Source organism: Staurois parvus, unplaced genomic scaffold (genome assembly GCF_062004578.1).
Source record: "Staurois parvus isolate SC_StPar_1 unplaced genomic scaffold, SC_StPar_1.0 ptg000303l, whole genome shotgun sequence".
NCBI lineage: Eukaryota > Metazoa > Chordata > Amphibia > Anura > Ranidae > Staurois > Staurois parvus.
Genome location: NW_028318099.1, coordinates 7,433,092 through 7,448,625, shown reverse-complemented (window position 1 = coordinate 7,448,625; position 15,534 = coordinate 7,433,092). Strand labels below are relative to the sequence as shown.

The 15,534-nt window shown below is 37.8% G+C and overlaps 1 protein-coding gene across 2 annotated transcripts in view; it reads right to left on the bottom strand.

The window, feature by feature from the left end:
- Positions 1-847: 847 nt before the first annotated feature.
- The window catches only part of ARID5B (AT-rich interaction domain 5B), a 392,920-nt gene continuing 378,233 nt past the window's right edge, over positions 848-15,534 (bottom strand). For both annotated transcript variants that reach the window (XM_089683203.1, XM_089683204.1), the window contains 2 exons: positions 12,821-13,016; positions 848-3,574 (listed from right to left, as the gene is read on the bottom strand). In XM_089683203.1, coding sequence (XP_089539329.1) covers positions 1,445-3,574; positions 12,821-13,016 — 2,326 coding nt within the window. In that variant the 3' untranslated portion in view covers positions 848-1,444. The remainder of the gene's footprint in view (positions 3,575-12,820; positions 13,017-15,534) is intronic.

The following is a 15,534-nucleotide window of genomic DNA, read 5'->3' as shown; positions in this document are numbered from 1 at the left end:
TCAACCTTCCTAATGCCGTGACCCTTTAATACAGTTCCTCATGTTGTGGTGACCCCCAACCATAAAATTATTTACCCAGTAATTCTAATTCATGAGTGTTGTTTTACCTCCAATACTGCTGCTTTCAACACAGTAGCTGCTTTTAACAGAGTAGCTGCTTTCAACACAGCAGCTGCTTTCTACACAGTAGCTGCTCTTTACACATCGGAAATATGTGTTTTCTGATGGTCTTAGGGGACCCCTGTGAAAGGGTCGTTCGACCCCCAAAGGGGTCACGACCCACAGGTTGAGAACCACTGTCCTAGAGTGACAATGCACACTCTGCTTAAAGGGGGACAGCAACGATCTCCCTAGCACTACAGAACACCTCCCCATCCCCTCATCCCAAAACTATTGGGGGTTGTTCTGTAATCCACAAGGAGACCTGACAACAATAACAATACTCTGAGGTGAGAATACAACGTTATCTGCCTACAATATTTCTAGCACGATTAATAGGTATTTTCTTGCACTTCTTGAACAGACATAAACAAAACATCTTCAATGGATAACAGACCAAAAGTAGCAAATAGAAGTTAATTGTTAGTAATTTTACAGTGTATTTAAACCCTAGTCACAGTTTAAATCTTAGCATGAGGCCACGTAGTACATTATAAAGACTCTTATCACAGTACAAGAACTTTATCTTGGTTATTTTGAATTCCGATAAACTCAAGAATCATTGTATTTGTATCCATAAATGTTTTTTTTTTATTTTATATATAAAACTTGCTTTCAATTTAGGTTTGCTGGCCTTTTGAACTTAAAAACCTGAATGTATACACTCAATCAACCTCTCAACATGACCTTGCAGTTAACACATATTTGTTTAATAAAAAAATGATAAAAAAGCACATAAATCAACTGAAAGATTAATTCACATAAATTAGGTGAATAGACAGTGACATGGGTACTTTTAAAGAGCAGATATGTACAGTCGATTGAACAGTGTTTACTTTCGGCCATTATAGTGTTAAGATTTTTTTTTTTTTTAAATGATTGACTTGTTACTATACATTGCATTGATTGAACTTTTAACAGTAAAAAAAAAACCAAAAACAAATAAAATAACTAAGCAAAGCGCATCCTCCAGGGTGTACATGTATTCCATAATTTTAACCAATAACTTTTCAGCCACCTTACACAAGAGTGCAACACATTAGATGGTCTTTGCTGAATAATGTTGTTAAAAATGGTGTGCAAACTTCAGCTGTTCCCATTAAAAAAAAAAAACTGTGAAAGTACTAGTCGAGTCAAGTGGGACCTGAAAATCCATTCTTACCTCTGAACATAGTACATTTAAAGATATATTGTGGCTCACACAGTAGACAAGTGTTTATGCAGAGTATTGTGCTAGGCAAGGAATGTAGCTAAAAGAATTGACATTTTGCCACAGGGAAGTTGCTTAAAGTTTTGTGCTGGGGTGGACCGAGGACAGTTGGGAGGATGGAAAAGGGGACTGGGGATTGATTGCCGTTAAAGGGTAGATACTGTTGTGTAGTAGGTCACCATATGAAGATCCTACAGGGGCTGCTGAAGCCAAATGTCTATAGAGCTGATGAGAGTTTGTGGAGTTAGTTAGATATTGTCTTTGCATCATCAAGGAATGAAGGGCTAAGGGTTGCATTAGTGGTGAAAGCACACTCTGGTTTTTCAAGTACTGTAGTGGATGGGAGTAGGCAGCTGGTATATGTGTGCCGAGGCCACCACATAAACTTGCTGGGTAGATTCCAGGAAAAATTGGAGTGGACAATGGATATTTGTGACTTTCCATCATACTAGAATGAATGTCATGAACAGATTTGCTGCTTTCACCCTCTTGGCCAGTAAAGCACTCTTTCCCTGGTATTTCCTTTGACACATTTAAAGGGGACACAGCTCGTATTTTTTTCTCACTGATAGGCCCTTCTAGATCATCTAAGCTTCTTTTCAATGGCCGTAAAGCTCCAAAGTTCTGAGGACTGACTTTGCCAACTGTGATTGGATGAACAGGGCCCTCCATCTTCCTCACATTTTCATGTCTTACACTGTGTGTCTTTAATGACCTGTGAACAGACTCATGGTGTCTTTTTGATATTGGAATTGTCATTGGTGAAACCCTACAGGCCTTTGGATTGCAGTCTATTCCCATACTCTTGTTGTTTGGGACCTGAAACGGACTTTGAGTTTTGCTTTCTTGATGCACCAACTGATGAGAGAGGTTAGATCCTGATATTTTGGCTGTGTGCTTGTGCATAGATTTGGGAAGGCTCAAATCAGTTGGTTGGTCATCCATATGATCAGTTACATTCTGTTTTTCCTGTTGGTGCAAAGAATGATGATAGTGAAGCTTCTCATGATGTTTATTGGGAGAGGACATATTTTCAGATTCTCTATACAGTTCCCGAGGATGATACTTTGAAGGATGTTCATTATGAAGATGATGTTCTGTTTGTCGGTAAAGCCTATGTAGATGAGGTGATGAGTAAAATTCCAAGAAGTTGGAGTGCTGTGAAGCTCTCTTCTCAGCCATTTGCTCTTTATGTTCAAGCATACTGGACTTTAAGGAATATGACTCTGCAAGGACACTCTGTTGGTGCTTTGCAAAGTCAGAGCGGTAAGAGTCAGCTTTGTTTATGGTACTGATTTTGTAAGGGTCATTCAAGCTCTTTTTATCATCTGATGTTTTATGCTTAAAACTTTGAACGTGTTGTATCACTGATGGTCTGTTGACCAGCATGGTTTCAGAGTTGGATGCTGGATGGGGTTGTACTAAAGGTGGGGATATTTCCGTTTTGGAGTTTAATTTTTTCTTGCTAATTAAGGGTGGGGGTGAACCATAGGGGTAGCTTCCAGATTGCGCAGCTCCACTAACTTGTGATAAAAGCTTCTTTTTTGCCAAAGGGGACATAATTCCTGGGTTTCCCCTTGAGTACAACAAAGGTGTATAGGTGAAAGATGATTCTTCACTTAATGATGACGATGTGTCCTTCTCTTTCAGCACATCCAGAGTTTGCACTAAGTACACTTTAGGATTCTGCTTTAGTGCATTTTGTAAAATGTTACTGTCCAGAGGATTCTTCAGGTCCTCAGAGACCAACGGGTCTACCTTTACGGTGCAATTTGCAATATAATCTGGCATGTCAGGCAGTTTTTCATCTTCTATGTGGTTTTCATGTGGAACCTGTAGCTGAACTGTGGGAAACATATTGAAATGTCCTTCTTGGGCGTCCATTTCAGATGGCTCTGATAATTCTTGTTTGCTTTGCTCTTGTTTTATTATGGTTGAATTTTCGATTGTCATTTGTGGTTGTTCATCTGCCGGACTAGAGTTAATCTCTTTTACTACATGAGTGAATGAGTCAGCGGGAATAGGTTCAGAGTGCATTTTATCTTCATTTTTCACATGGCATGTGTCAGAAATAGACTCCTGTACTTGTTCTTTTTCTTCTGTTAAATCAGAACACTCTGCAGATGGCTTGGTCTCATCTGAATCATAGACAATTGACACACCTTTCTCTTCTACATCAAGGTGATTCTCCTCCACTGGTGAAGCCTAAAAAAACAAATACATGCCTTTAATAATGTTCATGTAGATAGCAGATTTGAAATGAATGGTAATTTTGATTTGATTTTTTTTTTTTTGCAAGCAATAACTTTAAAGCCAACTTTGCTTGTAATGTGAACCAGGATTAAGTTCAGGTCACAGAACAAACGTTATATGCTTACTTACAGGCCCAGTATATGCTGCATAAAAATACACTGCACTGCCAAGGTGCTCTTACAGTCCGAAGCCACAATTAGAGGAACTACTGAAAGGAATGAGGACCACAGTGTCCTAAAGCTGCAGCCTACAATTTCAAATGTAAGCAATTTCCATTTTGTCTAGAGAAGAATTTGTATACATTTTCAGTAACATAATTTAACTTTTTTTTTAGTCAGAATATGTAGCCAGCAGGTAATGCACATGATGTGGTTCTTTACATGCTATATTATTACTATGCTGAGAATAGCTTCTGATTTGATCCCCTAACCTCTACATAGCACACACAACTTAACGAGTCAGGACACCCTGATCACAAATAATACCAAAAAACTATTATTACATTTGTGGACATTAAAAGAAAACGGCAATAGGTTTTAGCCATTTTTATTCAAAACCACTAGGCTTCACACAATTGTTGAACATCAGTTTTTGGGTATCCTGTACCCTTTAATTTCAAACCTACAATCACCCTAACAGTTCTGGAATTGTGAAATAAATAAAGCTTCTCTTAATTATCACATTTGCCAATGACCATTCAAGCTAGCTCTGCAAGTTAAATAACCAAACTGACCAGTGTATAAATAAACCTGTTGTGAAAATTGCAGATCATGAAAGACTTTTTTTCTTTTTGCTGACAATGTAACGTTGCTTGACTTGGGTTTGTATTAAGTTCAGCTTTATTTATGAATTCTATGTCCCAAGGATATGAATTTCTTCATACTGATATACCACAAACTGAAATGTTTACCTAATGGTCATATGGGTACTTGAGTCAGCATTACAAAAATATCCATGGCTAGCTACTCAAAACACTAGATCAGCTAAACTTTACAATAGTTTTAAGAAATCTGCCATGTGAATTGGTGGGAGAAGTTTTGAGTAACATTTCAAAAGAAGAAAAACCATAGTATCCCTACAGAGAAAAAAAGAAAAACAGTAGTTTCCCTATTAAAAAAAAAAACAAAAAACAACCTGCTCAAACTAAAAACTGAGGATGTCACCCACAAATGCAGCAATTTTGTCTTACAGTTAAAACTCTTATTTACCACTTGCTACAATGCTATATAATACATATGGTCTAGTTAAAAACTGTGTATGGGTAATAAATAGAATAACACAAATTAATGGTGTTGGCTAAATAAATCTATATTTGTATCACAGTCTAGAAGTATGAAGATATTCACTAGCTAAACAAGAGTCTCAAGTTTAGCAAAGGTACAAAGTGTTCTGCTATGGTACATTTTAAGTTAACGTATAGGTTCTCCTTTTGTAACATGTTACACCCATATTTAGGGTGTAACATGTTACAGATGCACCAGCATCCGCATCCCCCCCAAATCCCCTGTTTTTGACAGCGAGTAAGGGATCTTCTCCCCCCTTCTCACTAAAAAAAAATGCGGGGTTCTGCCCGCCTGGCCGGGTCATTTATTCAGTGTATGTGAAAACTACAAGTACCAATAGCCTTTCTAGCTGTCAACTTGCAGTTGTCAATGAACTATCAGGGCGCTTTTGAGCACTCAAGGTAGTTCATTAAGCTTCCAGTCAGTGTGTAACTGCCTGCCCATATCAGAGGTATGAGCAGACAGCTACATAGACAGTCTTGTAGGACTGTGTAATTGCACCTATGATCTGCTGATCTTGGGTGCAATGCTTTATGGTCTCCTATATAAAAAAAAAAACATTTTAAAAGATATTTTTATCTGCAAAAAAATGTGCATTTATTATTATTTTTTTTTTTTTGTGAAGGTGAACTTATCCTTTTAATAGTAAGTCTTTTTGCAATAGGGAAATGTCTTATGAATTGGGGTTCTTTCCCAAAGGAACATGACACATTGTCATTTCTTGTCTGCAGCAGTCACAAATTTAGACCTCCTAGTCCCATTCATGTTGTCATATTCAGCAATACTTTAGTTTCAGTGGGTAAATTCCTGAACACATTCATTACAGGGATCATGTATCTCTATAGCTGACAAATCGACTTGGACTAGTTTGTGAACATGACTTTGCAAGAATTCTTGTCCCTGTAGCAACCAATTTAACTTCATGGCAATCTGATTGGTGCAATGGGTCAGTCTAGACCCAATGAGCTCTGCTCTTGTAAGCATAGAGGAAGGGTATAATAAAAGAGGTATGTGATCATGACCTATAAGAGAAAAACTAGTGATAACCTTGCATTATCTAAATATCACCAATTAAATGTTCAAATATTAAACATTTTCCATTATACCTTTAGAAATGTTACTACAGACCAAATGTGTCTACTAATTGAAAAGGAGTCTAAGTATCTGTACAGTTAGAATAGCAATATAGTTTGGCTTTTGATTCAAGTCTGTTTCATACAGCATATTTGATAAGATCGGTGTTGGCAATTCTTGCTATTCATTCCATTATGTCGTGATGTAACCTCTGACCCCAAGGGTCATTGGCCCATTCTATCTGCAGTACTGCAGCCTGACAGGCCTAACAATGGCTGCGGTCTTTCCCTTGTGAAGCCATTTTAAATCATTGTGTAAAATCTTATTATTTTCTCTTCTCCCTTGATGAGATATCATAGACTGAGCAACATAAAGAAATGTATTATCTAAATACTGTACCGCTGGTCATTACTTTCAAATAAATAAAAAAGAGCTAATGATTCATGTCTGTTTTGATGCTGTCATTTTCACATTGCATCCTTTCAATTCCCTTGTCTTTTAATATTTTTAACAGATAAACTTTTTTAAGCCATGTATTCACTGTTCTCTATTCTTCTCCCTAATAACAGCTCTTTTCACTCAGAATGCCATCATTAGTTGTTTAATAAGTATTGCTTTATCAGTGGTCTCTAGAGCTTATTCAATTACATGAGAATACCAGACTGGTGAGCAATGCTGGAGAAAGAGGGGGGTGGAATTAAGTAGTATTTAAAAATAAAAATCGCCATTTGTTTCTCTTCAATAGCAGCTCTTGTGATTTTTTTTTTTTTTTTTTTTTTTTTTAAATTGACACCTACTATGTTGTTTTTTTTAATCCACAATTTAAATTATATATTAAGGATTGCTCAGATTAAGTGGATACACATGCAGAAGAGTGAAACAAAGTTTAAATTTGGGTTGGTGAGTAATTACCATACAGACTATTAATTAAACGATTATTAATGTAAAACTTCGAAGAGGAGACTATGGTTTAATATATAAGACTTTTTTAGATTTGCTTTACAAATGTCATAGTTTTGTTCTGAACAACCCAGCAAGAAAAGAATCATTTGAATTAAAAGGCCTCTTTGTTGCTCAAAGATTTGAAACACGCTCAAAGCAAAATGTAAATAAAACATTACCATTAGGGACAAAAGCTAAGAGGAATAAGTTTTATTGCTTGTTGCCTAATAACCCTTTCATTGCCAGAGCTTTTTTTGTGTGTGTGTAGGAGGGGTGGGTGGGTGTGTGGTTGTGGAAGAGGGGGGTTGCACATATTTAAAAAAAAAAAATAATAATTTTAGGCCTGAAGATTACTGCAAATCCCCAAACATAATATATTTTCTGAAAGATGGCTGGGGTATAAAATAGTGGTAGTTCCAAATTTATTTCTCACATGATATTTGCACAACGACTTATCAAGTGCAAATTTTCAGTAAAAATACCCTAAAGTCCATTTTTGGTACAATATAAAAGAGGATGCAGTGAGTAAAGAGATACCCAACATGTCTAGCTTTAACATTTCATGTGTACCCTATATTTTCCATAATGCTTTAAAAGCCCCATACAGGCCATCACTTTAAAATTACCCGTGAATTTTGAACTTAATTATTATTATTATTTTGTTTTTTTTAGAGGGGTTCTAAGTGCTTTGGTGTAACTTCGTTTAGTGAACTTTTTAGTGAAAAAAAAGTGTAAGAGTATGAAATAAATCCTTTTTGACAGGTTCTCTTTTTAATGAGACATTGGGGTCTTTAGGACCCCTGATATCTCACCTACCCTTCTTTGACAACAGAAACGGAAAGTGATGTTACATACATTACTTCTGGGTTCTTCATAGCTAGGAGAGATCATGTGCTAATCTCCATCATCTCCACCTGGAGAAACCCACAGGTGGGACAGCAGAGCCTGGGAAGCATAGCGGGGGGAGGGTCAAAGTTCTAGGGGGTCACTGAAAGTGATCAGGTGGTTGTACAGCTGCCTGATCACTTTCATAAAAAATCCAACAGCTTGTGTGTAAACAGCCACGGGTATGAGAGTGTCTCTGTGTATATATTTTTTTATATATCTAGGCAAGTGCTACCAGGGCTGAAAAATCTGAAAAAAGACATGTAAAGTATCTTTATGGCTGGTGACTATATATTTAACTTTAGCAATACACTTACGGAACATGCAGATTGCTGGAAGCATTTGATGAGCAGTTGCACATATGTTATTAAACCATTACATAGAGTAATTTAGATGTACAGTATTTCACAACAAACATCTGTCCCCTTTCATTGTTATCTGACTGTTTGGTTTACTCTGGCCAGCCTGTTTGTGGACCAAACTCTACAGCATATTTGAATTCTACATACAGAAAATCCCTGGAATTATAACAAAAATATGGGGCTGTAATCAACCTAACAAACACTTGAAATTATCTTTTCTATTTTCTTAAATTCTGTGCCTGTGTGCCGAAATAAATCAGAGGTAGCAATGAAACCTTTTGTTATGTAACATCTTAAGTGTCATTGTCCTTCCTTATACAAATGTTTGTTGTGCTGCTTAATATGAACCCATATTTATCTTTGCTGCTCACGACTGTCATTACTTACTATACATCTACAATTTTTCTCAGACGTTCCTTTGAGCAATCAAGAATAGTCTACTTAAGATGAGGTTTTAAGAACATGATGAACTTTAGAATAAAGAATGCATCTTTTAAAGATTTATCTTCTACATCTGTATTCAATGTTCTGAAGCAAATTAAACATCCCCTTCACTATTCACATGCTAAGAAAACATCCTATGTTAAGTGCAAACGTTTCATGCCCATGAAAGGAATTGCTATCTCTTCACAAGCATACACAGGGTCACATGATTAGCCTCCTTTAGAAGAGATTTCATTCACGTTAAAATAAGAACACTCAACTTGGTAATAAAGTAAACATCAGAGAATCATCTTTTCTTTCAAGTTGGACAACACAATTGTTCAAGTGTATGCCTGGAGTTTGCATTTTCTCCCTGTGCCTGCGTGGGTTTCCTCTGGGTACTCCGGTTTCCTCCCACACTCCAAAGACATGCTGGTAGGTTAATTGGCTCCTGTCTAAATTGGCCCTAGTATGTGTATGTATGAATGTAAGTTAGGGACCTTAGATTGTACGCCCCTTGAGGGTTAGGGACTGATGTGAATGTACAATATATATGTAAAGCGCTGCGTACATTGACGGCGCTATATAAGTAACTGAAATAAATAAGTGTGTATATACATATAATACGTGTATAAGTATTTTTCTTTACCCCAAGACAAAAATTACCATATTTTTTGCTTTATAAGACGCACTTTTTTTCCCCCAAAAAAGGGGGGAAAATGTCAATGCGTCTTATGGAGCGGCCGGTCCGGTATTTCCACCGCGGCCGTGTCAGAATGCCGGACGCTCAGCTCTGCAGCAGCACCTTCCCTGTTCCTCGGTCCAGCGCTGCACAGTCTTCCCGCGCCAGCTTCCTTAGTGTAGGATCTTGGCTTGACAGCCGGGTGCCCAATGCACATGCGCGAGAAGCGCTGTACTTTGTGAATGCTACAGCATCTTCTGGGACACATGACAGGTCCCAGAAGGCGTCGGACCAATCACAAAGCGCAACGCTTCTTGCACTGGGCACCCGGTTGTCAGCCGGGTGCCCACACTAAAGGGAGGACAACTCCGTGGGAGTGGGTACCTGTCAAATTCAGGTACCCACTCCCCCTCCCCCTCCCCAAAGGTCAGCGGTCTATTAGTCATCTCCTGCACTGTGTCCGCAGTCTCTGGTCATCTCCTGCACTGTGTCCGCAGTCTCTGGTCATCTCCTGCACTGTGTCCGCAGTCTCTGGTCATCTCCTGCACTGTGTCCGCAGTCTCTGGTCATCTCCTGCACTGTGTCCGCAGTCTCTGGTCATCTCCTGCACTGTGTCTGCAGTCCATTGGTTCAGAATATTTTTTTTCTTGTTTTCTGCCTCTAAAACCTAGGTGCGTCTTATGGAGCGAAAAATACGGTAACTTTTAAACCTTTGCAGTGTGTGGGGGTCCCACTTGTATGGTACATTTTTCTTGTGCCTGGAGTTGGGCTTTAATCATGGGGTGTGAGTATCAATATGTTTTGCAAGTGTAACATCACAATATAAACACATTTTGTGGATTTTGTTTTTCTAATGGCATTAATTTACACCACGTCATTACAATTTTTACCTCATCCAATTACCCACTGATGAGACAGACTGCTAATCCAAGAAATACATAGAGAATATTATCTCCATATCCCAATTTATTGAACTAAGATGTCAAATACATATTGGTTTGATTCACTACAAATATTTGAACTTAAAAGCTATATGGAGGGATGAGGACTTCTTGCTATGATGCAATATGTTTTTTTTTTTTTAACTACATGGACTTGTGTCTTTTTTCAACCAGATTAACTATGCAACAGTGCATTTAACATTTTAATTTAGCAATAAAAAAAGATGGTTATTTGTTAAAAAATAGATACTCACCTAATACTTATATAGTGATATACTGTGTTTAATTGAAACATATATACTCCTCTTGTGTGCATTTCTCAGTTAGCTGTTTGTCAGCTTTGAGTGCCAGTTCAAATCAGAATCACACTGGATCCCACCAAAAGTAGTGCATGCACTACTTTTAAAAATGCACTGTGTCCGGATCATATGGTACTGTGGTGTCATGTGGTCTGGTGCAGGTAAATACAGTACATTTTCAAACTGTATGTGGGGGGAATCATTAAGATTCCATTGACATCTGCAGCAGATCGCACACCCAGTTCTTTTTAAACACAGTGGAGGAAATGTGCATGGAATGCGGGTTTCTCTCCTGAACATGCCCTAAAACAGGTGTCTCATTTTGCTCTGAAAACTTGCATATGAACGTTCCAAAAAGGCTAGATAGTTCCGGAACCACAGGTGCATTGGTCAAAATCCTACTGAATTATTTGATATGTTAATTAAAATGGGATATAAAAAAAGACAACATATACCAAGCATGCATATCTTCTTCATCACCAAATAGGACTGTATTCAGTGACAGAAATGTATGAATACTTAGAAAAGATATTACAAAAAAAAAATAACTACTACAGTAAGGTTTAAAAGTTTTTGGTTTTTTTAACCAGAGGCCTACTTTAAACATCATACAGTTTGATTAATTATCCCTTACAGGTGTTTCCTCTCTTTTCTGTAATGCAAGACTTAAACCAAGATCCATAAACAAGATTTATTTGCCCTTTCTTTTCAGAAATGATTTTTCTCTGTAACCTTTCTCATTCATATTGAGAGCACAGCCAGTACTTGGCTGTATACTGTTTAACTGCTATGCTATTATTTATAAATGTACATTACATTTTGTACAAAATAACACCGAAATGAAATGTCATTTTCTGTCAAATATAATGACTAAAAAAAACCATAATGTAACACTAGCTGTCTCCTACTGTTTAACAGTTGATGCTACAGGCTGCTTTTGCTAGAAACTGCTGAAGCCTATATGCCTGGTTAGAAACACCCTCATGAACCCAGGGTATATGTTCTGCCCATAGTAATCAGATTATGTAAAGGAAAATGTTTAATTTGAGGAAGAAGCCATCATCTGGTTTAGCCCCCTCCTCTAACTACTGTATTATGCATCCCACACCCTTTGGTCTTTTAGTCACAAGTAAGTCTTGGGGGGGGGGGGGATATTACCCATTATACACATCAACATGACAATGCATGTTGGGCAGGGGCTTCCAATGGGCCTTGGTGCAGAGCATTAGAGTAGTCTGTTCGAATCTCAACTACAACGCTACCTGCCTGAGTTTGCATGTGCTCCCTGTGCCTGCGTGGGTTTCCTCTGGGTACTCCAGTTTCCTCCCACACTCCAAAAACATGTTAGTAGGTTAATTGGCTCCTGTCTAAATTGGCCCTAGTATGTGTATGTATGTATGAATATGAGTTGGGAACCTTAGCTTGTAAGTTCCTTGAGGACAGGGACTGATGTGAACGTACAATTTACACTCACTGGCCACTTTATTAGGTACACCTGTTCACCTTTGTAAACCCAAACTGCTAATCAGCCAATCACATGGCAGCAACTCAATGCATTTAGGCATGTAGAAATGGTGAAGACTTACTGAAGTTCAAACCGAGCATCAGAATGAGGAAAAAAGGGCACTTAAATGATTTTGAACGTGGCAAAGTTGTTGGTGCCAGACAGACTGGTCTGAGTATTTCAAAAACTGCTGATCTACTGGGATTTTCATGCAAAACCATCTCTAGGGTTTACAGAGAATGGTCCGAAAAAGAGAAAATATTCAGTGAGCGGTAGTTGTCTGGACGAAAATGCCTTGTTGATGTCAGAGGAGAATCAGAAAATTAGTTGCTGCGACTTTCAGATGGTAGGGTCAGAATTTGGCATAAACAACATGAAAGCATGGATCCATCCTGCCTTCTATAAACAGTTCATGCTGGATGGTAGTGGTGTAATGGTCTGGGGGATATTTTCTTGGCACTAGCAAGGTGTACCTAATAAAGTGGCCGATGAGTGTAAATGTAAACTGCTGCGTAAATTGTTGCCACTATATAACTACCTTTTAATAATACAATAATCACTACCTTACAAAACTGAAATGTAACTTTCCCACTATCTTGATTGATTGAAATCACTTTACACAGATCATAATGTTCCAAATTGTGTTGGAATTAGCCATATTCCATAGCAGCTGAACTCCATGTATAGATATCCTATTTTCCTCAACAGCTGCAGAGTTTTGTCAGGATCAGAAGTTACAAATTTGAATTGCTCCCAAATTGCCACGTTTGTTACTTATATGATTAAAGGGAATCAACAGTTACCTCTGCTTCCTCAGCTTTACCATCAGAATCCTTTTCTTTCTTTGTCTTTGAACCTTCATACTTCACCCCTTTTTTGCTGCACATTTTGTTTTTTGCCTCCACGTCTGGAGAATTGGTATCAGGTTTCCGAGGCTTCACAGGAGGTAGTGGCTTGTCCTCCTCTCCTTTGAGAAACCTTTCATACGGCAGGATTAATCTATAGATTGAAGCAAAAAGATTAGTTACCTCATTCATATATGTGAAGAGTTATTGTACATACACTTCAAAGTATTTCCCCATCCTGTAATCGCCTGGGATTGTTTTGCTTCATTTTAATGGAAATATTTAATACTAAATTATTTTGAAATGTCCAATTTTTCTCTTCACAGGCAAACCAAGTACAGACTGAATGTATGCAATGTGTAAAGAGGATAGCTTGTGTTTGGACCACTGATTCAAATGAAGGTAAGATTCACTTCTTTTATCAACGTAAAAAAAAAAAAAAAAATCACTCCTGTTTAATTTATGTACACATGATTGGCTATTCAAAGTGAACTAGGCTACAATTCATTTAGTGAAGATTCTCAACTCCCTTAGTAAATTAACCCTATAGTATTTAAACAATTAGTGGGTCTCATTTTTTAACTTGTATGTGTTATTCCAGAACATTTGACCAAATCATTGGCAGATATAGACTGCAAAAGGCCTCTGAACAAGTAGGCTGTTTTGGCGCTTTCTTTTGACATGTAGCATCCTTTGATCAAGCATACTGCTAAGGAGTCACCTAGATGAAGTTCATCAGTCAGTAATGCTTATATCCACAAGCACAGCTGTTCATTTGTCTTTATTGTAAGACCTCACTAATCACAACACCAATCATTCATTTTCTGCTCTCATCAGCATCACCAACACCTATCCAATCCATACCGCCTGTTACATCACCAGCACCAATGTTAATGTCTACCCTTGTTACATCATCAAGACCATGCTAATTAAATGCTATGCCACATCTCATCAACAGGCAAATATTCTTTTGGTTTGGTCCCCCTCCAAACTTTATAAACAAAGGGCCAATTTACTGTCATCCAGACTTTGAGGGGGCTGGACTGTGGCCAGTGAGAGTAGAAAATGCCCTGGGATCAATGGGGGGGTAATCCATGCCCCATCATTGGTATCAGTGGGGGAAATAGTGCCTTGTATTGGTGGGAGGAATAGTGCCCCAAGGGCTGAATAAAAGAAAGCAAAGGGCCACATTCAGGCCGCAGTGTGGAGATCACTGCCCTATAATAATGCCCATATGTTTATCAATAAAACAAAGATGCCTCCTTCTTTGTGAACACCTGGAAGCATATGTGGTTCCACTACACTTACAGGATCCTCTTATTCTTTTGTAAATCTGCTTTAGAATAATTATAGCTGACTTTGAAAATCAGATTGACTGATAGGACTTGTCAAGAGATGTGGTTCGCATTACTGATCAGCTTCTGAAAATGCTAGCTGTCTGATTATTGCTGAAATTACCAAGTACAAGTATGCAGCAAGTGGAGTCAAGACTTTTCATCTCCATTCTTATACCAGGTTCAGTAACCAAAAAAATGACTAAAGCCAAAAGGATTAACATGACAAAGACAAGCTGCATTTTCAGGAATGGAGCCTACACATATCTAAAACAGGTTTATATTACCTTATCTCAGATATTCTAAATTACATCCAGTGTATTATAAAAATGTCTAAATATTCCAGATAACACACTGTAATCCATAAAACAAGGACAATAACATCTGAGAATAATAGGTTTTCTCACATCATCATCCAAAACGTAAGGAATAAAAAAAATTGTACAAGCACCACAATAGGATTTCCAACATAACATGTGCTGATCACAATTAAACATTTTTTTTTTTTTTTTACAGGCAACTGAAATCTCTGACAAATAGATGACACATCAAACAATGTTCTTTTTTATAATCTGTTTTGCAGTCCTTACTTCTTGATCTTAAAGGAGAACATAACTGTGTTATAATTAGAAGAGATGGATTATATTACATTCTCAGTTTCAACTTCAATGATGATCTCTCTCTTTTTCTTCTGCCTCCAAATGCATTTGCCATGATTAATGACTCACTGTAGGATTAATGCACAACTCAGCGACTTCAAAATATGAGTGCTGCTATAGAGAACATTCTGTTGTTTTAAAGACAAATTAATTTAGTGGAAGTAAAGCTCTGCTAACATTTTAGCCATTTTTGGAAGTGTGTTTTCGCTTAAAGTATATTGTCTAGGCAATCTATAAAAAGTGCATGGATAGCCCAACATCATTATCTCTCATTTACCAAAACTTTTAAGGATAAAAACTTTTTTTGGAATCGTTTTAAAGTAGTCATGTTATTGTCTGCCCCCCCCCTGCCACCTCTTCATGCAGACACTTGCATCACACTCGTCACAAGGAGGAGGTGCCCTTCTCCCTGCTATGTCACCCAGTTGACATGAAGAAGAGTGAGAGTGTGTGGGGGCGCTGGTGACTTCGTTGTTAAAACTAAAGAAGGGTGTTTGCAGCTTTGTCACCCCCTAAAAAGTGCTGCAGAAGGGGACATTTTGGTAGAATCAACAAGAAGTTGGAGATGGAAGGGGAACAAACAGTTGAGTGTATGAAATATTTTGCCTGAACATACACTTAATAGGTTTATCAAAAGAGACGTACTAGCATGTGAGCCTACTATATAGCACCTGACAGA